We start from the raw sequence: 25,223 nt of genomic DNA, 5'->3' as shown, positions 1-25,223 counted from the left end.
TATATTTTCGTTTTCTTTCTTTCCTGTGCTATTTTACATCCCTTTGACTTCGAAGACATGTTTTCGATATTTTATTAAATTTCTATTCCTACATAGATTCATTTAGGTCGTATACACACAATTGGATACATTCAATATCAATATATTTTGCAAGTGTCAATTAGATGGCTTGGAAGTTCCATTCTATTGGGGGGGAGCCCAGAAAAGCACGTCGCTCTCCGTTAAACATACTGTTGAAACCTTTTCCTGGATGATGCTGTATCCTGAGACCTGCTTTCATTTAGTAACCACGTCATTTTTGAAAAGTTACAACGAGTCAACATGTACAATGTTTGACAGCAGTGGTTAGTGTTCCTTCTAACGCAGAGACAACTATAACTTCAACTTGGCACGAAGATTATACTACATCGGTAACAGTGAGTGATTCACAAGGGGGTACCGACACTGTAATAATTCAAGTTCCAAGATGGGGGAAGCTCATCAACTACAGATGATGGAGTAACAGCGTCTGCTGAGACCAGTGAAGATGCAGGCGTTACTGATGCCACCAGTCAATTTGGCACTCAGTCTAGTGTTGTGAGGGACTGCTTGTCTTCCTCATATGAAAGTATCTTTACATCAGAAGCTAGCTCAACATTGGAAGGTCAGCTCATTATCTGAAGCAAGCACTTCATCTTACACCAGTTCCTCACTTAAGGTCAGCTCAGAATCACAAATCAGCTCTTCATTGTCTACTCAGAGTATCGAAGAGTCAACAGTAGGCATTGATCTGTCATTGTTCGTAGAGGATTTCATTTCTTCAAAACCGGGGAGCTCTACAGCAATAGAGAGCATCTATACATCAGTAAAAGACATTGATGTCTCTTCCAGAGAACCCGATGCTTTGCCAACAAGCTCAGCAGTGATCAAGAACACTGAAGCAGAATTCGAGAGTGAACATTCCGTGGTCGAAACTGAAAGCACCGATGTCGTGTCTCAAGAAATGCAAAGTTCACCAGTCACTGAAAGAGATGAGACAAATTCTATTGTCAAGACAGTCAGTTCCTTAGTAGATACAGTAGTTCCAACGAACATTGCAGATGTTTCAATTGAATCAGAGCTCCAAAACGAAACAGACGACCCAACAGCAGTAACCAATGATGTATCTATAGTGGAGACTCCAGCAGCTAACGAAAGTGAAGAAGGGAGATCTACTGATTCTGGATTTGGAAGCGAAAAGACCTTTGTTGAAGAACCCATTGAGGAAGTGCCAAAGGACAAGAATAAACCAATTGAAACCGAAAATGTAACAGAGGGAATCTCGAAGGGAACTGATAAGTCTGACTCTAAAACAAGTACTATTCATGGTGATCAAGTTGAAGAGGATGTGCCAGTTGTTTCGTATACTGAAAACTCGGCATTACTAACTACCTTAACGAGTACGCGTATCAGCAATGTACAAAGTGAGCCTACTGGATACGGAAATGAAGAGCAAGTTGTCAGTGATGACTTGACAGAGGAGATCGAAGACAAAGAAAGTCTCCCAATTCCAGAATGTTCAGAACAATCTAATGATCACACTGGCGACGAACATGCTGATGAAACACATGCTGGTGAAGAACACGTTGGTGATGAATATGTTGTTGATGGATATGTTGCTGATGAACATGCAGGTAAAGATCATAATGGTAAAGAATTTGCTGCTGATGAAAGTGCTGGCGATGAAAGTACTGGTGATGGACATGATTCGGGTAGATATGGTCATGATGACATTTCCAATGATAGACATGTTTCTGAAGGTTACACTGCTGAGTATAATGAGGACGAGTACTTGGACAGTTTAGTAGTCTCATCACAATCATCTGGCCCATTGTTACTGGATGCAGAATACCAGGCATTGTATGGTTCAGGATCCACGAAAAAGATATCATCGATGTCAATTTACATTGCTCTCTTGTCGGCATTTTTAATTCCGCTTGTCCTTTTCATTCTATGACTCTCCATTACCTTTGACTATGAGAATCTTGAAGATGCATGGGATTCTTTTGTATCACAAGCGAATCGTATCGATCGTGAGCGTGCTAGTCTGGAACTATAAACATGCCTTTGCTTTTCGCCTTTTATGTAATAGTTTATAAGGAATATCTCTCCAATAAAGTGAAATGAGTTATCTGAGTAAATGAAGAGTGGTATGCACTTGAGAAAAAATATACAATAATATATAATACAAAGTAATGGAGCTTGCATGTGTCATGAAGACACAGGCAAGATTCTACGTATTTCCATGAACTTTCTTCCGCCAGTTGAAGGTAACATTCATTTTCTAACTCTCTATCTATTTAAGATGTGCAGCATTTTTTGCAGCTTAATGCTCCGAGCCTCAGGACTGCACAATTGCCTCTGAAAATTACGCGTTATCAAGCCATCTCGTCACGTGATCTATCCATAGTAGTTAGGTGTTCTTTATAGTTCTTGAGCCAAACCATAGTATACTACAAACCACTAAACTACTTGGAAATGAACCACCGTAAATGGATCCGGTATATGCTGAAACCACTAGATAGGACTTGTACGCTAGCCTCCAAGAAAACAAAAACATTGAAAACCTCTTAACGTATTAATATCCCCCACCGTTTATAAAGACTTGATGTCTCCCAATGTCGCAATCCCCAAGTTCTGTGTCGTATACATTTGGACAAGTGGAATTTTTCAACTTTCAGTATAAATTGAATCATAGTTTTTATAGAATCCACACCCAATGGAAACATTCTTAGATCCGTCGACGATGAAATTCTTAAGTGTTCTTGTTATTATTGCCTCTGCAATTCTTTTTTTCTACTCTCAAGTTGTGGAGGGACTGGGAAACTTGCCGGAAAACCCTCCCTTTACCAACAAGGTGTACTTCGACATCACCGAAGATGACAAGCCTATTGGTAGAATTACCATCGGTCTTTTCGGAACAGTTGTACCAAAGACCGTCGAGAACTTCCGTCAATTGGCTATCTCCACCGACCCAAAGTTTGGTTACACTGGCTCTATTTTCCACAGAGTCATCGCTAAGTTCATGCTCCAAGGAGGTGATTATGAGACTGGCCAAGGTTACGGAGGAAAGTCCATTTACGGTGGCAAGTTCGACGACGAGAATTTTATCTTGAAGCACGACAGACCTTACAGATTGTCCATGGCAAATTCTGGTAAGAACACCAACGGTTCGCAATTCTTCCTTACCACTGTTGTCACTAACTGGTTAGACGGCAAACATGTTGTTTTTGGAGAAGTGACCGATGGATTTGATGTTGTTGACTACATTGAGAATGTCAAGACAAGTTATGGTGATCGTCCTAAGAAGACCATCAAAATTGCCGAAGCTGGTGAATTAGAAGTTGAGGCCGTCTTTGACGAAGAGACTGAAGAGACTCAAGCCGAGACCGAAGCCAAGACTGAAGTTAAGACTGAAGCGGTTGCCCACGATGAACTTTAAGCAAATAGATCAATTTTTTAAAGTTGTTATCAGTTCCAATAATCAGTTTGCTATGGTAAGAATAGCAGTCTTATGGAGTTATTGCTTTTGAGCTTGATATCTTTTATGTGTTAACCTGAAATACATACAGTATTACATTACGTTGATGTAGAAGAAGTTGTTTAAAATATTGATGTAGAAGAGGTTTTATTGAAATACTATTCAATTGCAAGATAAACTAAAAATATGCAAACTATTTTGGCTAACACTTATCTATCGAAAGGTAAAAGGTAAAGAATGAATACCTATATGTATTATCTTATGTTCTGTAATTCTACTTCTTTTCACTTATCTTCATAACTCGTTTCAATTGTTATCGTCACCCAAGTTGACTTTGAGTCCTAACATCTCTACTGTGCTACCTCTTCCGTAGAGGGGAATACCATCCAAGTACATATTCTTACTCTCTGGCTCGCTATTTTCCGAATTGTTGGAACCACCATTCTTCGTCGAGGCGACAACACTTGATTGAATCACATTATTCAAGAGACTATCAAAGGCTCCACTGGTTATCTCAATGTGTGAGTTATTGTTATTACTATTATTATTATTCGTAGAAGAGCCCATATTAATAGTGCCTAGGTTGGTGGTTGGCCCTCCATTAGGTCCTACAGTCTGTGGAGTTTGCATAGCAATTGGTGTCGCTGTTGTTCCCGTATTTTGTACAGTTATAGACGTCGACTTCCCTGGTGCAGTGGTTGACATAGACAGGTTATTGGCATTGATATTGCTAGGTGACTGGTGAATAGCGTTATTATAGGAATGACCACCATCCAGAATATGAAATTGGGTCATGTTGTTAAGCAAGTCGATAGAGTTCCGGATCTGTAGTACACTCGATAGCAATCGGGACGACAACACATCGTAAACCTTTGGAGCTTGGTACACATTGGCGCCGATGATATAGTAATCCTGAAGGGTTAGAGCATTCTTGGAGTCCAACTGGAGCTGTTTACGGATGATCCAGAAGTCGGGTTCTCGATTGTATGCTATCACAAATACTACACCAGTCATTTCCTGGAGCTTTGCCTGAAAGAACTGTTGGAATGTTGTGTTTGGTGGAATCTGGATTTGTTGGTATTGGAATTGCATCATGAGCTGTTGGTTATTTGATGTACGGTCGTAGAAGGGAGAGAGGGAGAAGTATTCAAGAACATTACCAGTGTGAAGACCTCTCTCCTGAATGAATTCAGGAGATTTCCATTGTATTTCATCAAGAGCTTCTCCAGACATTTCTGTGGGCACTATAATATGTGGTATATCTTTGAAAGGTACTTTGAAAGGTACGTTAATTTCGGCGCTGTTGTCGGACCTTTGCAAGGAGATGATGGAAAAGAAACAAACAAGAATGATAGTATTAGTCTAACCAAGTTGTCCAAATAACTCCTCAAAAGAAAAGACTCTCCTCTCTCTTCAATAGCGACAATATGAACAGTGTTACCAATAACACGAATTATGAAAACGAGCAATAATCAGTGATCAATAATCAGTGATATAAAGATATAAAGATATAACAAGACAAGACAAACAAAAGAAACTCACTCAGTTTCTACTTCTAATTGGAAATCCAATTCGAAAGCTGTTTTAACAAGAAACCTCTTTTTTTTCAAAAAAAAAAAAAAACTTCAGCTAACAATACTATTTATATATACAATCGCAGACAAACTATCAACAGATTCTAAACAAAAGAATCGACCAACGCCTGCAAGCTGTCAATTATTATCTTTATGTATGAAGAAAGCTAATATCCAACGTGTGTAAAGATTAACATCCATTTAAAAAAAACCGGAACCACCAATTTGGGAGAGCGAGATTTTCCGCGTTGTCAAAGGTTATCAAAGGTTATGTGAGGGTTGTGGTGATTGTAGTAGAGAGGAGTGAGAAAATGGCAAAGGTGCAAAAAGGGAAGAGAGGGTGCAAAATGAGAGTGGTGAGTATGAGTGGCATTAGGAAAGGAAAGTGGTAGATGGTACGTGGTATATGGTATGTGGTCTTGATAGAATAGGGTATAGAGGGTATAAGTCAGAGGGTATAAGTCAGATGGTATATGGTATAGAGGGTACATGTCAGACAGGATGGTAAATGGTATATGGCACATAGTATATGTCATATAGTATACGGCAGACACTATATGTCAAATTGTATACGGGCAGAAAGAGTAATACCTTGAGCATGTGCAACTGAATGAGATCAACACAGACAAATGCTGGGATATGCGACCTCCGCCAGAAGTAGAAGGTAGAGATCACACAATTCAACCAAAGTCTACAAATAATAAAAATACTCTGGTACCGGTTACTACTGCTCTACTTTTATTGATTTATCTACTAATAAAGATGTGACTTGAACTCCAAGAATTTCGAATACCACTAAATAACAGAAACGAAACTCAGAATATGGCTACCACAGACGTTACTCAGACTCGCTGGTAAACTTGATGAGTTCGGCTGCCAACCAACTGGCTTCCTTGCGCATTACCTCCTCACTCCTGGCAACTCTCAATACATCAATATTAACTAGCATCGAAGCACTTTTTCCAAAAGCGAACTTTCTGTCTTCAAACTCTTTATATCCTTCCTCTAAATCACTCCTCTCGATCTTGGTGTGGATGGAATCACCATATCCATCCAGTTTGAACCGAGGAATCAAGTGAGTATGCAAATGGGGAATTGACTGGCCCGATTCGGGACCATCTTGAATCGCTATGTTGAGCGAATCTGCTTTATACACTGATATTATGAACTTGTGAACCAACTGTAATGTATCCATGTAATCATAAGATTCTTCTTTCGTCAAGTCTGCAAATCGGAGAACTGAAGTTCTTAGCGGAACCACCAACACATGTCCTGGGACCAATGGCTTCAAGTTAACAAGCGCATAAGTATGTTTAGACTTGTAAAACACCTGAGAATTGACTACGTACTTATAAAAACGGACATCGACCATTTCTTAGCATATATATACAACCAATTGGACTCCAAACGATACAATTCCCTACCTTCTGATCCCAATTAGATTCATTGCTAAGCTGGTCAAGTTGATAATAGTGAAAGAGGTCGTGTACACGCCAAAAATGGAAGTTTTGATAGAAGAGTGATTTCGAAGCTAGTTAGAAATACAATTGTGTATAAACGGACAAGTTGGCAATTCCGCACACCAGGAGTCTTGTTCAACGTTAGTATCCTTACACATACTTTCCACCCTTGCAATATTACATGTATATATGCTTCTATTTCTAGTTAAAGATAACTCGAATTAAAAGTTGTCCACGTGACTGGCCAAACCTTCCTTCCATTTCTTTTTGATCGGCTGTAAGAGCTGCATACAGCCGTTTATTAGGCCGCCGACGATCTCCTATATTCTATACTATTGTAACACTACTTCAACTCTAGATCGCTGTCATGTGAAGTATGAATAAAACACAAGATCAGTGACACATACGTTAGAACTTGGTCAAAGATGAAGATGATAGAGAGAAACGAAAAGAAAAACAAATATTGAAAGGTTAGAGACGATCCCGGGACAAGCAATTGAAACCGTTGCAACATGATTTAATTTTATGTTGGCATTTAACCGTTTTAGACCGCTAAATTGAACTCCCAAATCACTTCATTTCCAAGAGCCTTTGAAACACCTAGACATTATATCACGTTCACCAATCGCACCAGAATCTCTCCCTTGCCATGATATATATCAACCACCACAATTATCTCATCTATGTCCAGTAAGGCAAATCAGTACTGCAGAAGAACATAAGTTCCGAGATAAGGATTTTTTCATTCCGAGACGGAGACGACTAGTGGTTTCCACCACACTTGGGTAGAAGCTGGCACATTGGTAAGAAGGGGGTTGTAAATTAGGGCAGAAAGGAACAATCTGGCTGTGATATATGAAGTAAAAACGGATCAGGTAATTCCAGGAGTAATGTAATGGAAAACTGGGTGTGTCTTAGCGCTACCACGTGTAAATTGCTAAAGATCCAATCAGTTTTCTGGCTCCACAGTAAATGGATAGAACATCATCAGCACCTAATAGGTCTGAAGCTTCGTAGCTATACTTGCAATATGCTTCTACAAAGAATACAGGAATCTACAATGCTGTCTTTAAAAATTAATCTATTCAGTTATTTGTACGCAGTAGGCTAGCTCTATAATTACTTGTTAACCTTACCGAAATATTCCTTGGAAGAACTAACTTCTGGCTTGATGGTCTCAGCACCTGGGGTCCAGTTGGCTGGGCAGACCTCACCGTACTTCTCGGTGAATTGGAAAGCCTCCAACAATCTCAAGGACTCCTCGACGGATCTACCGACAGGCAAGTCGTTGACAGTGATTTGTCTTAAGACACCCTTAGGGTCGATCAAGAAGATACCTCTGAGAGCGATACCTTCCTCTTCGATCAAAACACCGTAGTCCTTGGATAAGGAGTGGTTGGTGTCAGCCAACAATGGGATGTTGATTGGTCCTAAACCACCGTCCTTTCTGGCAACGTTGGTCCAAGCCAAGAGAGAGTACTCGGAGTCGGTGGAGGCGAATAAGACCTCGGCGTCCTTCTCGGTGAACTTCTTGATAGCCTCGGAGTAAGCAATGATCTCAGTTGGGCACACGAAAGTGAATGCCAATGGGATGAAGGCCAATAAGACCCACTTACCCTTGTATTGTTCCAAGGTGATTTCCTCGAAAACACCGTCGACAACAGCGGTCTTCTTGAAAGATGGAGCTGGCTTTTGGATTTGGGCGACCATTGTGATTTATTTTTCTATATGTTGATGTAAGGATATAAAATATATACTTCTGCAAAAACTATTTCGCTCTGGAAAAGGGAATTTGCTGCTCTATATATACTCTTTCGATCCCACTGCTCCTTTTATCACAGAATGCCATGGAACAAATAAAAATCACCCGTTGCCGTCTTAACTATGTTACCAGCAAACGCATCTGCCATTCTCGGAACTGCTATTGTGTGGACGCGTCCTGCAGAATACTCCCGCAATTTTGATAGACCGCGGGTTTGGAAGTCCTCGATTCGATCTAGAAGGCCGCTCTATTACTAAGTTCGGACGGCTGGGCCAGTGGTTATGGTACCGGGTAACCACAGAATCGCTAATATTTGACATAGTTAAGCACAGTTTTCTTTGGCTTTTATGTTGACTATCTTTAAGAATACCCAATAAAGAAAAAGGTGTCCGGGTAACGGGCGGGCGTGTTTGAGTTGCCAGCATTGGCAGCGTTGATTATGGCCCATTGGCTGTGACTCCCAACACCGGAACGAAGCAAGAGCTCGTGGTTTTCGAACAAGTTCGAAAGCTTTTAGAATGCCTCCCCGCTAGCAATGCAAGGCTAGATCAAATAACATGCCCAGAAACCAATATTGAAACCACACATAACCAGTTTTTTCTACCCCAAGGCAGCCAGTGACTCCCACAGAAAATGATGAATTCCACCAAAGTCTCGGATTCGCTGTGGCTCGCATCCTGGGCCAACTTAAGATCCGACAACGTACGCCACACTTTCCTCGAGCAATTTCTGCGCTTGAGGGTCCCTTCTTGGTAATGATATCACTAAGCATTACAACGGTTTCGGTTCCGATCAGTGGACAATGCGGTCCGTGAGTCACGTGATCAGTTAATCCGGATCTGGAGTCTAGTAAGCAGGCGTAAGTCTAGATTGGCACGTAGTAGCTGACTGTAAGTAAACAGTGGATTAGGCATTTGATGGCCATTAGGTACAGTGCTGTTATACAATTCGTTTATTGGCAGCTCGCAAAGGAATGGTGCGGGATTTGAAGTGTTCCCACTATCACAACATGCCCGTTCAGGGATTTGAACAGTTTTCTCCGGTTCCATGAATGGCTGTTAAAAAGAAAGTCTCGAATATAAGATCTGGCCTGTTGCATTTGAGCTATGTATTGGTAAGCCTGGTAGGGATCTAGATAGATTTATCTGATAAGTTTGGGATTATATGTAAGCATGGCTTACATAGGGACCTGCGGCGTAAATTTGTAGATCAAATAACGTAACCATTAGGCCACTTTGTGGACAAAGCGGAATTTGTCATAATTTGCACCCAATTATTTACAATGTAATGAAGTATATTGATGGCCTTAGAATATTCATCGGTTTAAATTATTTGGTGGTCTCGTGTGTACACATGAATTCCCGTAGCAATATTACATGTCCTAATATTCTAGCCGTACAATCTATATGCTATGCTATTCACCCATTTACATACAACGTATTGAAGTATATTGATGGCCTTAGAATAATTCATGGGTTTAAATTGATTTGGTCATTTCGTGTGCACACATAATTGCCCTAGGAATATTACATGTCCTATTTATTCTAACCGTACCGTATATATGCTATGCTATTAACTTAATTATCCAACCTTGCTTCGGAGTACTGCGCTGGATTGAGACGTTTCTATTACTTAAGACTAAGTACGTCTCTTCTTTGCTCTGTCCCATGCATTATTAGGTTTCCTCTTTCTGGAGGTACCAGAGCTCATGCTTCTGTTGTTGGACTCGCGGAACATAGACCAATCTTCTCCACCAAAGGTGTTGGCAGCATCTCTCTGCTTTTGATGGAAAGTCTTCTTTGTGTGACTATTAGGCAATCTCAAGAAATTACTTTCTTCGTACTTCTGTATTTCAGCCTCCTTCTGTTTGTCATGTTGTGTCTTGACACCTCCTCTACCATGATCTACAATAGTTGAACCAATCGATGATTCAACCATTGGTAAGTCGGACTGTTCACGCAAGTATTCTTCCATACTCTGTAATTTACGGTTCTTCTCTCCCTTATCTTTGGCGTCAGGATCACGTTGACTTGATGTGGGTGGAGCAACGGCAGAAATCTTTGGAGGTTTATACTTCTCTTTGGATTCTTCGGTACTTCCCCTTGAAGATGATTTAGAAGAAGTCTTTGGTGTCAACTTAGCCAAAGCTGCGGCGTCTGGTCTATAAGATAAGGCGTCATCTTCTTCCTCGGAAGAATCGTCATTCTCCTCCTCGTCATCTTCGTTATCTTCGCTGTTTTCATTATGTTTGGAGTTCAATTTCTCTTCGATCTTTTGTTCATCGGCTTCCATACGGTTATAGGCCCTAACCATTTTATCCAACTGGTATGCCAATTTCTTCTCCAACGGCTTTATGCCCTTCTCCAAAGTAACTCTCTGGACTATGCTTCTTTCTATTATTTGTCTTCTGGTTTCTTCTATTTCTTCACTGGAGGCGTTTTCTTCCAATCTCTCCAAATGGCACAACACGATCAAGGCCAAGTGGTTTAAATACGAAACCAACGCATTGTTCTTGAGCGACAAGAGCGATACTCCTTCGGCCTTTTTCTCCGAGGACTTCCCTAACAAAGTCTGGATAATCTGTGGATACGACTCTTCTTCGTTGCCTACAGTATTAATCAACTCATCGATAGTCGTCTTGGTGGTCTGAAGAGACCCAGTTATTCCCTTCAAAAGTTCGTCAATTTCACTCATTTTTTGCCCGACTATTACCTACAATTCAATTCAACAAATTTCACCAACCTATTATTCCAAATTGCAAACTATTTCCAGTCAACCAATTCTAATTCAATCTTCAACAATCCATCTTCATCAACTCTTCTCACTTCCTCATCTCTTCACTCACCAAAAAATCATCGCTTCGCAGACGAATTTTTCATCTATTTTTCGCTCCTGCAGATATTCAAATAATTTGGCAGCGCTACCACACACACGATTATATTTTCTTTTTCGTTTTTTTTTTTTTTTTTTTTTTTGAGACACAAATTTTTTTTGAGGGCATCGAAACGTTTTATGTTTGGAAGAAGACGATAGCAGTAAGACAGTATTCTACACCATTTTGGCCGTTGATACACTTTAAACTACTCCACTGACAATAATAGACATTGAGATCGTAGACTTGTTTTTTTCCGGGCAAAATTTTACATCATATACACTAATAAACACCCACTGCAATGCCTCAAAACGAATATATCGAGCAACATATCAAACAGCATGGTAGAAGATTGGACCACGAGGAAAGGAAGCGTAAGAGAGAGGCCAGAGAGGGCCACAGAATCTCCAAGGACGCTCAGAATTTGACCGGATGGAGAGGTAAGCAATTCGCCAAGAAGAGATACTCCGAGAAGGTGGCCATGAAGAAGAAGATCAAGGCCCACCAGGAATCCAAGGTGAATGGTCCTTCGACTCCAAAGCAAGACGAAGGAGAAGCCTTGCCAACCTATCTTTTGGACCGTCAAACCAACAACACTGCCAAGGCAATTTCTTCCTCTATCAAACAGAAGAGATTGGAAAAGGCAGACAAGTTCTCTGTACCTTTGCCTAAGGTCAGAGGTATCTCCGAAGAGGAGATGTTCAAGGTCATCAAAACCGGTAAGTCGAAGACTAAGTCATGGAAGAGAATGATCACTAAGCATACCTTCGTTGGAGAGGGTTTCACCCGTAGACCAGTGAAGATGGAGAGAATCATCCGTCCCTCAGCATTAAGACAGAAGAAGGCCAATGTGACCCACCCAGAGTTGAAGGTTACCGTCTTCTTACCCATTTTGGGAGTTAAAAAGAACCCACAATCTCCTATGTACACACAATTAGGTGTCTTGACAAAGGGTACCATAATCGAAGTGAATGTCTCCGAGTTGGGATTAGTCACAGCTGGTGGTAAGGTTGTGTGGGGTAAGTACGCTCAAATCACCAATGAACCAGACAGAGATGGATGTGTCAATGCCGTCTTGTTAGTTTGATTTCTTGACATCTAGTGATACTAATGCATGATATTATGGGTTGTTGTGGTTATTCGTTTCATTTATTCATCTGCATGGGTTTGTTATGTTCTTTACTTCTTTTCATTCATTTAGCTTAATCTTTTCAACAAACCAATACATGAGTTCAAAGAAGAAGTAAGCATCGTAGAACTATTGTACTTCCTTGTGTTTATATAACACATTTATTTGATAATCATACATTCCTTTTACTTTTACCTAATATACATATCTATAGAATGAGCGTAGTCCGGCATGAGCTGGTCAGCCTATCACAAAATGAATAGTCAAATCATCTCTTGATAATCTCGTTACATATATTGAAGTTGTTCCAACTTCAGTCATCAAACTCATTCTTAAACAAGTCCAGGCACAATATGTTCTTCTTTCCAATGGATCTATATCCACAGTTCAAGATCAACTTGGCATTCTCTCTGATAACCTCCCATTGACTACACATCAACTTCGTACCCACCAAGAAACACAAACCACTAATGTTCTGCTTATTAGAGATTTGGCTGAGTAGTTCACAATACTTTGTCAAAACTTCATGTGGTGAGAAAGGCTTCATTTCGTCTTGACGGTGTAATCTCATTGGATGAATGTTGAACTCTTTGTGCAAGTTATCCTTCCTCAAGTTAGTTAAGAACTCCTGACGTACTCTACTCAAATACTGGTAGCCTCCCTCTGCACTCAATTGAACCAAAGCTTCGTACTGCTTGACTGCAAGGGTTTCCTCCTCTTCTTTTTCTATGCCTGCAAAACGTTGGCTCTCTAAGCCACACGTCGAGAAAGCATAACACCAGAGAACTAATGTAGCTATACTCACAGCATACATTGTGTCGAAGTAGTCTCTGTTCACATTCCAATCGAGGAATTGAGTTTGTGTTGCGTTATCTATTTTATCGTCATCTATTGGCTTCAACATCAACTGCCAGAGAAGAAGATAACAATGAATGACACTTCTAAGGTTAATTAACTCGTTGATAGACCTCTTACTAGTTTGTGTGTTCTTCAACCACATGTTATTTAACTTGCGTTGCACAATGTAATGATCCTTCATCGTGGCATCGACACTCATATTCGCTGGAGAACCTCCAAAGATAGCTATGTCATAATGATTGATATCAGACATTCCAATGATTTGAGAAAGGTGATACATTGGGAAGGGCACTTGGGAAGTACTAATATCATTGAAGATAGAAGATGTACTAGGACTCAATACTTGAGATGAATATGACTCGATGACTTCAAAGTGCCAGTTATCAAACGCTTTTGTCAAGATTTCTTTCCACACCTTGCTCTTTTGACTGTTACTCTGAATTATGCCATTCGAGGTTAGAAGAGACGAGCTATTCTGAAGATCAGTCTGTTGCATCTGGTGCATGATAGAAGCAAGGCCGGCAAGAAGAATCTTTCTAGTGAATATTGAGAGACTCGACTTGATTACAAGCTCCTTCGGTTTGTAAGGTTTGAGGAGCTTCTTCAAAACATTTAAAAAGCTTTCGCCATTACGGATTTTGATTTGATCCTTAGTTGACCCACTCTTTTTGACTCCCTTCATCTCATTAATCTTCGGATCGCTTGCTTTGAAGTCATTCTTGGCGTCTTGTTTCTGTTCGCTCTGTTGTTGTTGTAGCTTCTTCTGTCTCTTCACAATTTTTCTAAAAGAACCATTCACTTCATTGGATTCCCAAAGCTGCGCATCATCACATGGCAAGTTGAGAAGCTGTAACTGGTAAAAGTTGACTTGAGGAGCATGACGGAATTTAAGATAGTCAATGATGTCTAAGTAGAAAGTCATGAAGGTTATACGCTTCATAGATTCAGATTCTACCCAACGGACAAACAAGTCATGATCAGTCGTGTCACTTTTGGAAGCTGCAATCTCCTTCGCTGTCGTATCGGAATCGTCCTCTCCAGCACTGGTATTGGTACCAGAATTCGAACCAGAAGCTTTCTTCGACGAAACTGCAGGATTTCCTCCTAATAGTGGTGATCTTCTAAGTAACTGTACTGTGGTTCCATGGTGAACATGTCCTCTTTCGTGCATTCTCCGCAGGAGGAAGTTCTTCTCGACCCATTCAAGCATATTCAAGCTTTGAAGAACCCATAACTTTACGGGTGTTTTAAAGTCTTCATGTTGGAAAATCATATACCGCAAAGGATCTGAGATTGCCTTACTGAATTTGAACTCAGGAGACTTCTTGTGTGCCCTTGCTAGAGCTTCTGAGAGAGTCGGTGAACTATAATGGCAACCAACAATAATCATGGATGCAAGTAACAATGGTTCTGCATTTTTGGTGTCAAATGAAGGTTTATGGAGAATGGTGAATTGAGTATGAAATACCAACCAGTACATTGAAATATAATACGAGATTCTATCTTCCATGGAATATCTATAAGGTGTCGTTTTAGTGTCGTCATCATGGAATATAGCCTGTATGGTTTCTCTGTCTACACTTTTCAAAGCTTTGAGGATCAGGTCAACTACCAAACTATCAATGAAGATATGCTTATGTTTTGGAGTATTCTGCTTCTCGGCATGAGCAGCTAGCTTCTGTTCAAAAGATTCAACTGGAGATGCTCTACTTGATGGAGAAAAGTCAATTGTGTTTTTGGGGGAAGTATTAGATTCGTTGGTGTTGGTAGGAGAAGTCGAAGATGCCGTTGAAGTCATGTTAAAATTGAGGTAAGCAGGAGTAGCCAACGTTGCACCAGAGCTGTCCTTGCGCAAACGACCGTTTAAGTTATTGATAATGCTGTTATTAGGGTTAATCATATTGTTTCCGGCTTGCTGGCTGGTGTTATTACCTCCATTATTATTATTGTTATTAATATTATTATTATTATTATTGTTATTATTGCTTTGTGCCAATTGCATCTGATAATTCCTAAGGAATACTTCATCCAAGGGATTGTCGTCATTCAGAAATATGTTCACATCCTGAAGCCCATAAATGTTGTTGAACAAATTTACATTACTGGGGACATAATATGCGTTATTGATATTATCACTGCTGTTGTTGAATTGTTTATGAAGATTCGTGCCAGTCATAGGAATCGAGGAGCTTGTCATTCCATGCATTTGTTCAGCTAAAGGTGAAAACAGTGAGCCTCCATATGGAGAGGGAACGATACTTCCTGGATTGAAGTCAAGGCCAGAAGTGTGTCGTATCAGTTGCAGCTGTTGTTGTTGTTGTTGCTGCTGTTGTTGATTTGCTCCTTGAAGCCCTTGTTGGAGCAGATGCTGTTGTGGAACTTGATTACTTTGCTGCTGAAACTGGTTCTGGATATGTCCTTGCTGGCCCTGGTTCACAGATTCAGCATTGCTTCCAGTTCTTTGTTTAGCCGAATCATGAGGTGACAGTGAAATCATGTTTGTCGGCAGGGAGTCAGTAAACAACCAAGACAATATATCATTTTGAGTCTGAGGCATTTGCTTAGAGAAGTTCATAGCAGCCTGGCTGTAGAGATCACTGAGGTTTTGCAGAGCAAGCTGATCATTTCCATACAAATTATTAGGGCCTTGTATCTGGTTATTTTGGTAGTTATTGTACGGCTGTTGGAAGCCAGGTGGTACATTTACAAAATTAGACTGTCCTGGATTGGTGATATTGTCATTAGGATCCACTGACGGAGCCATTTGGATTGAAGAAGGAATTTGCTCCAAGGATTGGTCTATCGACTGACGATTAATGACTTGTTGGTTTATGGCATGTTGGTCCATTTGGCTCATCGGGTTCATTTGATTTGTATTTGGTGTTATTACCTGGTTCACATTAAGAGAGTCCACCTGAGGTTGAAGATGCTGAATTTGTGGTGGAATCCCGGGGTCAATTTGTTGTTGTTGTTGCTGCTGGAGCAGGATTTGGTTGTGAATCTGATGCTGTTGTTGTTCGGTCATTTGAATTTCATTTGGTATGCTATGTTGGTGGTGTTGATGGAGATGTTCATGGGGGATACTCATTTGCCGTATACCTGCTGGATGAATTTTAGTGCTTCCATTCCCATTATTGGAACCTCCATTATTATGGTCACCAGACTCATCCCCAACGTCGTTATGATCACCCCCTTCATTCTTAGAACTCTCTTCACTATTGCCATGAATCAAGTTCGAGATCTGAAGTAAATGACCGTTGGCATTGCTTGGAGACTCGGGACTCGTCGATGAGTACATACCTTCGCTCAATTTGCGCTTTCTACCGCCCAAACCAGATGCAAACGACTCAGGAGTTCCATTGGATGCTTTCTGATCTTCTCCCATCAACTCCAAATGCCGCCTAGCATGACGTTCTCTAAGATCTTTCCGTACAAACGTCTTTCCGCAGATCTGCTTGCTGCCGCCAAACTCCTCTATCACAAAATCGCATCGAAACACTTCCTTCGGCTCGTGGTTCAAGTTATGGCGGGCCAAATGGTCTGACCGTGAGAATACCTTATTACAATGCATACATGGGAACGAACCGAGGGTTCTCTTTTTCTTTCTTGCTGGTTTTCCTCCCGAATGTACGGGAGGTGACCCGTCGTTGGTGGACTGGGGGGTATCGGACGTCTCCGATGTCATTGAAATTTGAGGACTATTTAGCACGGCAGTTAGATGGTCCAATAACAGATCGACTCGGAAATGACTATTTATGGGAAGTTCTTGAATGAGATTAATCCAGGTTTAAATGGATATTCAATCTACTTCAATAATAGCAAGCTTTTTAGCAAAAGATGTGCCGGTGGAACAATACAAGTGATGAAGGAAAGGAAGAACAAAAGAATAAAAGAACGAAGTATTGGGAACGAGGGGGGTTAGTCGTCTAGACTTCTTCCTCGAAACATACAAAAACTTCTCAACGCAATACTTCTATTCTGTTGACAAGTTTCCAATGCCCAATGAATTGGTTTCTTTATTCTTTTGGTCTATGATGATCTATATGGTCTATGGTTCTATAGAAGGTTGTTTCTTGATTATTCAAATCTCTCATTCACTTTTGTACTCACATTCATTCAGACACAAATACTCCGCTTTTTGTGCCAAAGTTTTTTTTGTTGTGTGCGAACTTTGGCTCTCGATGCAGGTTGCAGTAGGGTAGTAAAGTGCTCACGTGATGTAACTCCCACATACGACGTACGTCGAGTCTGAGAGTAGAGTCGAGTAGGTGACGACAGAGGAGGGGAGAATAGACCGGTCATCGAGTCATCGAATATGATGAAGTTTAATTGAGGGAAGATGTTATATTCAATATGATGAGAGTGAAAAGAAAAAAGATGTAACAAGCTCTCTGGGCCTCAAGGAGACTATTGTGTCAAACTATAAATAGACAATAAACCAACGACTTGTGTTGATCTTAACTCTCAATTGCTGCATTGCGGAAAATTGTGTCTGTTCCCTGGTGAAGCACTAAGCGGGGCACTACGGTTACTATGCGGGGTCCAAGAAAATTGCTGCGACGTCTACGGAACGCTAACACCCATGAATAGCCAGCAAGGTTGGTGTTGAAGTCTCTGCTGTAGTATGTAGAATGTGTCTAAAATACTAGCCTAGATCTCTAACTACCAAAAGCCGAAAAGTCAGTGAAATTTATGCTTTTTGCAATCTGTCTGTATGAAATATGCCGTACATCAGTTAGCCTCTGCTTCAGCCGTGACCTGGCCAACATGATACAAAAGAGTCTAATTATGCCGATCTTCAATGACTATCATTGCAATGATAAGGCCAAAGGAAAATGTAGCGTAACATTTATTCAATTAGTAGTGTGTGGGGTTCTATGGTTGCTAAAAGAATCTACATCTTTCATTGGTTATTCCGTTATTCGTTAATCTTAATTATACAATATTATATGCGCTCTTACCCTACAAAAACCCGCCGTTGCTCTTGCTTTTATGCCGTTAAATATGAATGGACGTAGTTTACCGGCTCATAAATGTCTATACTAACGATGTCCACCTGATCATTAAACCTGAGAGATTTGTACTTTTCGTCAGCCAGTTTCGTCGAAGAACGACGACTATCAGAAGTTGAAGATTCCGAACTAGTACTGCTACGATAAGTGTAATTGCTACTTCCAGTAGAATAAAGATTAAAACTCTCCAAGTCTTCGTTGTCTTTGGTGGAATATTCTTCTTCGTAGTCTGACTCGTCAGATGAATCATCATCATCATATTGCAATTTGCCTGATTTCAAGTCCCTGCCGTAATAAGTATAGAATTTGTCGAAGTTCATTAAAAAACCTGCTCTAAGATGAAGGTCCACTTTTGATTGGGTAGATTCTTTTGCTGGATAGTATTTGAAAATTCCAAAATAATCCTCAATGAAGTAATCTTTGCCGTAATACTTATAATTGGGTTTGTCCAACTTCCAAATCTTCATGTATTTTTCATACATGTTTGGGTTGGTCAACAACCCGTAATCCTTGAAGTCCTCAAAATGGGTAAGAAATGAAGTGGTATGGTCGAAAAAGGCATCGATTTTCATTTCTTCGAATTTGTCGATGAATAGTTCTCTTATCTGACTAACGAGAGTCTGTCTATAGCTCTTCCGTATGATTTTGTTACAGATAGTGCTAATGTCAGATGTTTCGAAGCTTTCTAATATGCTGTTGGTGACGTAATTTTTGATCTCCCTGAAGTCCTCGTCGTGTATTACTGACGGGAAATACTCGGAAATGATGCTGCTTATTTTGTTCCTCGTCAACGACAACGACATGGTATTGATATCTTCCAATGGCTTCAAGCTTGGCTTGAGTGTTTGTGCAAATTTAAAGGTTGAAGGAGATGATCTTGGAGTCACTGCTTCTTGTGGATCTGTTTTTTCTATATCGCTTAAATCCTCTTCCAAGTCCGTAAGTTCGTCGTCATCGTAATAATCATCCTCCTCTTCAAAATCATCTTGGTAGTCGTCTTCGTAGTCAAATTCGCTGTCGTCTTCTTGTTCATCGGTAAAATACCGATACCCAAACAATGCACTGGTCAACCCAGTAGTAAGAGACTTGGACGAATCCTTCAAGTTGTCTATGTCACATAGACTGAACGGAAATGATGCGTATGAGGGCGGACTCATTTCGTTGTGTATGTTTGAATATGCTTAACCGTGTTACTGTGCCATGAGAAGAGCCAAAACCTGGAGAAAACAGCAGGTTTTGCCTTTTTTTAGGATTGTTATCTCTTCTGGCGTACTTGGCTTCAAAACGTGTGCTTTCCCCGTTTTATTGCCAATTTTATGTCCTGGCGATGACTGTTTGCAATTTCTATTGGTGCACCTTCCCTGGGCTAATGGTGAGCGAAATCGTCCCAGAACGAGTTAGTCAGAATATGTATATATAGATATATATATAATTAATAATATGTGTATCCAATATCCTCTGGGAAAAGAATGTCATTCACCTAGGGAGCCTCGGGTTACTGTATTTCATCCACTTGTGACCTACTGTAATCACCACCCTGACTAATTTGGTGCCTCTTGTATTTGGCACCCGTGCTTGTCTCTCAGTAATAAGCTGACAGTATTATTGCAGGAAAGAGAAACGTTTTCTGGAACTCATCCCAATAAGGCAACAGCGTACGCCCCCACGAGTCCGTCGTATGCGTTGTGAAGACGAAGGGGAGGGATCTGCAGGAGAAGTGCGATGGAAGGGAAGAAAAGCTTCCATGTGTTGTCATCACGTGTGGAAGCGAGTGCAGTTAGGGTTTGGCCGCAAAAAAGGTGAAAGTACATCCATGCCGCAGATTTAGAACTGTAGTGTTCATTTGAAGGAGGTACTGAGAGAAGACAGGTATTGCAGTGATGCAATTAGGGTGGGTGAGGAGGTGGTGAAGGAGGTGGTGAAGCTACAGGCCCGGTGTTGCTTTTAATGGTCTTGAAGAGAAGTTTATGTCGGCAGTAGATAGATTTAGAAATGAAGATGATTAAGAAATCTTAAAATGTGTAAATATTGCGGAAATCGTGATTTTTAATTTCTATAATTATCGGACAAAATTCAAATTAAATTTATACCCCAAACTTTAGGGTTTGATAGCCTGCCCCTCTTACTTACTTGAAATAGTAAGGGGAGGGTCACCGTAAAAGTATTAAGACTTCTGAGGTCACCACTAAGGATTTTTCTAGAAAAATCCTTTAGAAGAATTAAATTTCAGCCACCACTTGTCAATAACCGCTTGCGCTACCATATACAAAGCTGGATCGTCTATATTGATCCATTTTGGGAAAGCTATGGCCTAACAGTAGTATCGCCTGATACATACTTGCAATTCGTTAATGTCATAGAGGGGTATTCCGACCGAAGATCACTGAATTATATTGGCAATGGCCTCTTTTATGCGTCGGCTTAGTAGTGCTTTTAAGGTCGGCTGAGAGGAGAAGAGCCTTCTTGTGGTAATTACATTCTTATATGGAAGGTACATGGACTTAAATGTTAAATGGCTGTACAATGATAGCCAAGGCAGTCTAAAGAAGCCTTTGGGGCCGAAATCCCAAGAGCTTCACATCCAAAAGCACAATATCGACAGATCGACAGACAATTAACTTTTTATACTGTATAAGAAATACGGTATGACACAACGATGGTGACACTTCTCATCCTGTCACAATGTACATTGTCACAGGACCCTTAGTGAATTGTGAACAAAGGTTAGGAGAGAGATGAAATACTACGCCAAAACATACCCCCATTTGTTCTTTATCAATGTACCCTTCTTTTGTAAATCACATCATCATCCTTTCATAGCTATTTATTCTTCACAATGCCATTTGCTTGGTTACAACATACGTCAATGTCAAATCACTGCAGAGAACGTTTCATCGTTAAATGGATAGCACAACATATCTTTGAGAGCAGAAGGCGCATGAGGCATAGTATATATATAGACATTCTATACACATAATAGTCAGTCTATATCAAGCACAAGCACAGTACGCACATTACGCACAATAACGCAGAGTAAGAACACCAGCACACTTTTACAGTAAGCTACATACATCCCTCACGTAGACACTAATTTAACGCCCCAAAGATAACAGCACACTACCACAAGCTGATCCCATCTCCCCGTCTCTCCTTACTGACACGACGCAAACACGACACGCTCTACTGAGAAAAAGAAACCAAACACATCCAACAGTGAAAACTCCGCGCGCGACACATAACACATAACCCATAACTCATACAGAATAAATTTCGAGCATCGCTTGTAAATGCCACGGCCTGCTTTTTGAATAGTTGAATTCTCAAAGTTACCAACTCTAAAGCTTCCCGCTCTTACAATTACTCTCTCTCTCAAACTACTCACTCTTACAATTACTACCTCTCAATAATTACCAGCTCTCAACCTCCCACCTCTCTCAGTTAGTTATCATTTCGCTGCGTGTACGAATTTATCTCTTACCATCAAAACAAAAAAAAAAGCCTCCCTACAGAAAATTCTCTTTCTCCCTAAAATTTTGACAAAATCCTCACACTTGTTCTCACATTTCTCACACTTCTCTCCCTAAACTCTCACTACACTGCATTTCTCTCCCTCACCCGTCTCCCTCAGTCTCACTATTTCGTTCCCTCACTTCTCTAATTCTCCATCGCGACTCTCTCAGAAAAAAGATTTACCAGACAGGCGTTTGGAATTATTTGATTCCAGTCTCTTTCCAAGCTGCTTATCATCATCAACAGGATACTAGTACAGACCCGAACAGTCAGAGCCAGCGGTACCGAATAATTCCATTCCGTGCCCTTCTGTGACCATCCCGTCTGTGTCAAAATCCGATTTTCCCCCAATTTTCACCCTCAACCCTCGTCTCCGCCGTCTTCCAATGCTCAGTACTCGTAACCTAAGGTTCTTGTTCCTGGCGTTGGCTATCTTCGGCATAGTGGCGTTCTTCGCCACGTCCCAGAACTCGTTGGGAAACCCCATCCAGCGAGGGAAACCCGCCAGCCCAGGCTCGATCGCGTTGCAAAACGAGGTCGATAACGTCAACACTCTCCAAGGTACACCTCACCAAGGAAATGAACCTCCATACTCCCAGAAGGAATCGCCAAAAGCAGGAAGCTCCAATGGTCACGTCGTGGCCGATAAGGGTAAGGCTGTCACCCCAGATGACTCTGATGATTCTGATGACGTCCCTGTTCTTGATGTCATGGGTAATGGTTCAGATGTAGGAAAGGATGCTGCTGATCCAGCTAAAGATGCTGCTGCTCCAGTCAAGGATGTTGCTGCTCCAGCCAAGGATGCTCCTGGTAAGTCTACTAAGCCAGGTAAGCCAAAGATCGCCGTTGATGCTAAGTGTAACGACGTCGATTACGTGGTCATGATAGATGCCGGATCGACAGGTTCCAGAGTCCATGTCTACTCATTTAACACTTGTGTTTCACCACCTAAACTTCTTGCTGAAAAGTTTGAAATGTTGAAGCCAGGTTTGTCTTCTTTCGATACTGATACCAAGGGTGCTGCTGCCTCTTTGGATCCACTTTTGAAGGTCGCTTTGGACACCGTTCCTGAGGCTAAGCGTAGTTGCACTCCAGTTGCAGTGAAGGCCACTGCTGGTTTAAGACTTTTGGGTAAGGAGAAATCTGACAACATCTTGGCAGAAGTCAGAAGCCACTTAGAGAACGACTACCCATTCGCTGTTGTTCCAGGTGATGGAATTTCTATTATGGAAGGAAGAGATGAAGGTGTCTACGCTTGGATCACTACAAACTACTTGTTGGGCAATATTGGATCTTCTGAGAAGATTCCAACCGCTGCCGTCTTCGACTTGGGTGGTGGATCTACCCAAATTGTTTTTGAGCCTGAATTTGGTAATAACGAGGAGATGGTCGAGGGCGAGCACAAGTACAAGTTTTCTTTCGGAGACAGAGACTTCACTCTTTACCAATTCTCCCACTTGGGCTATGGTTTAATGCAAGGTCGTAACAAGATCAATGCTTTGGTTGTTCAAGGAAGTTTCACTGAAAACAAGGCTTTGGCCAGCTCCAAGTTGAACTCTAAAGCCGAGACTAAGGGTGCTACTGCTGCTGTCACCATTAACAACCCATGTATACCACCTGGTGTTATTGCCAAGGATGTTGTTGTTGAAGTTGGTGAAAACGAATTCTATGTTGTCAACATGAAGGGACCTTCTAGTGCTGCCGGAGCACAATGTCGTTTCCTTGCTGAAAAAGTTCTCAACAAAGATGCCGAGTGTGCTGAGAAGCCATGTTCTTTCAACGGTGTCCACCAACCTTCTTTGACCAAGGCTTTCAAGAGAACCTCTGACATGTATGTCTTCTCCTACTTTTATGATAGAACTAACCCATTGGGATTCCCATCGTCCTTCACAGTTGAAGAATTGACCGAATTAGCTAAGGTTGTATGTGACGGCTCAAGTTTGTGGCAAGAAGTTCTCTTAGATGAACATGTTAAGGAGTTGAACGAGGAGCCACACTGGTGTACCGATTTGTCATTCATTACAGCCATGTTGCACACTGGTTACGACATTCCATTGAGCAGAGAGTTGAGAACCGCCAAGACAATTGACAACAATGAATTGGGTTGGTGCTTGGGTGCTTCTTTGCCATTATTGGATAAGAAGAACTCTGGCTGGAAGTGTAAAGTGTCCAGAGAGGATTAGAGGGGTTGTTTATACACTAGTTTACATTTTTTTGGACTTATTCCATTGAAAATCATATAGTTTTAGAGAAGTTGTTTGATGTAGTTGCATGTAGTTGCATGTAGCACACGATTTGGTGACCATACTGGTATATGAGGGTTTATCTTGGTATGAAAAAACCATTAGTGAGATAATATGAATTCTAAAATAGCTGCAAAATTCATTGTTGTAGGCATGGGGTCTTCAAGACTGTTTCAGCTCCGCTTATTTCCCATTTTTTCGTGTCTTGTGCTTAAAGTGGTACTCTTTTGGAAAACGCTACCAGAATATGAAGACCATGTTCCCAAATGTTTTCTTATACATCAAATGATACTCTCGATATCGTTATGTACCTGCCTTTGCCTGTTTGTGACATGTCGTCACAATTCGCAGCCTTTTTGGTGTCGCAAAGTCTCACATTTTTTCGCAGTCTTGTCACTTTCAGTCCTCGCTATTTTCTTGTCGGATTATTTCTCGCGGTATATTTTAGCGACGCAGATAGGGCATAAGGGCATTTTGTACACCGGCCGAGAAGGTGGATCCACTACGGGTATAGCGATGGGGGGTATATGTGTAGATGTGAAGTAGTAGATGCGAAGTAGTGTAGATGTGTAGCGATGTGGAGGTGTAAAGGTGTAGAGGTGTAACGGTGTAGATGTGCTGGAGGGAGTGATATGTAAAATTAGATATGGTAAGAGTTGATCTGGGAATAGGGAGGTGTATACGTTCGCTGGAGGTTCCATTTCTCAGAAGAGAATGTTAAAGGTAAGTTCATTAAGTCCCATTGGTTCAAGAGACGCCTTTCACCTTAGTATGTCATGCGGATAGAAACTAAATAACAATTTTTCATTCACTGACATCTAGCCTCCCCCACCCCCACCCAACTTGTGCGTATTGACTTACTACATCGGAGTTACTTCGCTACGCCGATAGCCTCTTCAGAGTTGATATGTTCCGGTTGCACTTTCTTCCGTCCCTTAAACAGTAAATCCGTTGGCGAGTGCAGTCCAAGCAAGGCGAACTCCGCAGGGCAGCGACAGAGGAACAAGGAAACGGATAAAAAGGAGGAGACCAGGAACTTCCGCCGTGATAAAGGGGCAGGAAGTATTAGGAGGGGCAGAACAAGCGGAATGAGGCGTAGAGATGGAGTGGTTGCGTGGCTTGGAGTCAGTATGCTGTTGATAGGTCATATGAGGGTAACTAGTGGAGTATAATGAGTGGAGAGGAGCATACAAAGATGGGAACCAATATGTAGGCATCTCTTTAAATGCATATTCATAGAAAACCATGGAAAATAATTATATATTTAATAGCAATCATCACCACATGGATCTAACATAAGGAGA

General features: G+C 41.1%; 11 protein-coding genes across 11 annotated transcripts; 5 read left to right on the top strand and 6 right to left on the bottom strand. All coding sequences in view use genetic code 12, as the record gives it.

Annotated features, from left to right (window-relative positions):
• Positions 1-601: 601 nt before the first annotated feature.
• RJT20DRAFT_5189 (uncharacterized protein) lies at positions 602-1,975 on the top strand (the record flags this gene model as incomplete). Its single annotated transcript, XM_064920484.1, has 1 exon — positions 602-1,975. One exon carries the CDS (start codon positions 602-604, stop codon positions 1,973-1,975), a length of 1,374 nt encoding a protein of 457 aa, XP_064777680.1.
• A 789-nt stretch (positions 1,976-2,764) lies between these two features.
• On the top strand, positions 2,765-3,460 carry CYP5 (peptidylprolyl isomerase family protein; the record flags this gene model as incomplete). Its single annotated transcript, XM_064921361.1, has 1 exon — positions 2,765-3,460. One exon carries the CDS (start codon positions 2,765-2,767, stop codon positions 3,458-3,460), a length of 696 nt encoding a protein of 231 aa, XP_064777679.1.
• Positions 3,461-3,632: 172 nt separating this feature from the next.
• RJT20DRAFT_17606 (mediator of RNA polymerase II transcription subunit 6) lies at positions 3,633-5,028 on the bottom strand. Its single transcript, XM_064919245.1, has one exon. It carries the CDS (start codon positions 4,730-4,732, stop codon positions 3,806-3,808), a length of 927 nt encoding a protein of 308 aa, XP_064777678.1. The 5' UTR covers positions 4,733-5,028; the 3' UTR covers positions 3,633-3,805.
• A 732-nt stretch (positions 5,029-5,760) lies between these two features.
• Positions 5,761-6,660, bottom strand: HNT2 (bis(5'-adenosyl)-triphosphatase). The gene has a single exon (XM_064919244.1). It carries the CDS (start codon positions 6,443-6,445, stop codon positions 5,912-5,914), a length of 534 nt encoding a protein of 177 aa, XP_064777677.1. The 5' UTR covers positions 6,446-6,660; the 3' UTR covers positions 5,761-5,911.
• Positions 6,661-7,599: 939 nt separating this feature from the next.
• Positions 7,600-8,288, bottom strand: RJT20DRAFT_124886 (peroxiredoxin). The gene has a single exon (XM_064916364.1). The coding sequence runs from the start codon at positions 8,241-8,243 to the stop codon at positions 7,653-7,655; it is 591 nt and encodes a 196-aa protein (XP_064777676.1). The 5' UTR covers positions 8,244-8,288; the 3' UTR covers positions 7,600-7,652.
• Positions 8,289-9,566: 1,278 nt separating this feature from the next.
• Positions 9,567-11,133, bottom strand: RJT20DRAFT_124884 (uncharacterized protein). The gene has a single exon (XM_064916363.1). It carries the CDS (start codon positions 10,987-10,989, stop codon positions 9,934-9,936), a length of 1,056 nt encoding a protein of 351 aa, XP_064777675.1. The 5' UTR covers positions 10,990-11,133; the 3' UTR covers positions 9,567-9,933.
• Positions 11,134-11,288: 155 nt separating this feature from the next.
• RJT20DRAFT_17597 (uncharacterized protein) lies at positions 11,289-12,447 on the top strand. Its single transcript, XM_064919243.1, has one exon. The coding sequence runs from the start codon at positions 11,469-11,471 to the stop codon at positions 12,252-12,254; it is 786 nt and encodes a 261-aa protein (XP_064777674.1). The 5' UTR covers positions 11,289-11,468; the 3' UTR covers positions 12,255-12,447.
• Positions 12,448-12,472: 25 nt separating this feature from the next.
• Positions 12,473-17,290, bottom strand: RJT20DRAFT_124882 (uncharacterized protein). Its single transcript, XM_064916362.1, has one exon. It carries the CDS (start codon positions 16,837-16,839, stop codon positions 12,610-12,612), a length of 4,230 nt encoding a protein of 1,409 aa, XP_064777673.1. The 5' UTR covers positions 16,840-17,290; the 3' UTR covers positions 12,473-12,609.
• An 823-nt stretch (positions 17,291-18,113) lies between these two features.
• Positions 18,114-19,561, bottom strand: RJT20DRAFT_17586 (uncharacterized protein). Its single transcript, XM_064919241.1, has one exon. It carries the CDS (start codon positions 19,321-19,323, stop codon positions 18,145-18,147), a length of 1,179 nt encoding a protein of 392 aa, XP_064777672.1. The 5' UTR covers positions 19,324-19,561; the 3' UTR covers positions 18,114-18,144.
• A 2,501-nt stretch (positions 19,562-22,062) lies between these two features.
• Positions 22,063-23,859, top strand: GDA1 (guanosine diphosphatase; the record flags this gene model as incomplete). The annotated part of the gene is made up of 2 exons (XM_064921324.1): positions 22,063-22,383; positions 22,477-23,859. The coding sequence occupies 2 exons, from the start codon at positions 22,063-22,065 to the stop codon at positions 23,857-23,859; spliced, it is 1,704 nt and encodes a 567-aa protein (XP_064777671.1).
• Positions 23,860-23,946: 87 nt separating this feature from the next.
• On the top strand, positions 23,947-24,660 carry RJT20DRAFT_17579 (uncharacterized protein). The gene has a single exon (XM_064919240.1). The coding sequence runs from the start codon at positions 24,034-24,036 to the stop codon at positions 24,463-24,465; it is 432 nt and encodes a 143-aa protein (XP_064777670.1). The 5' UTR covers positions 23,947-24,033; the 3' UTR covers positions 24,466-24,660.
• Positions 24,661-25,223: the final 563 nt, after the last annotated feature.

Source organism: Scheffersomyces xylosifermentans, assembly GCF_036884685.1.
Source record: "Scheffersomyces xylosifermentans strain CBS 12540 chromosome Unknown RJT20scaffold_1, whole genome shotgun sequence".
Lineage (NCBI taxonomy): Eukaryota > Fungi > Ascomycota > Pichiomycetes > Serinales > Debaryomycetaceae > Scheffersomyces > Scheffersomyces xylosifermentans.
Note: the sequence above shows the minus strand (reverse complement) of the source record. Positions and strands in the feature narration are given on the sequence as shown.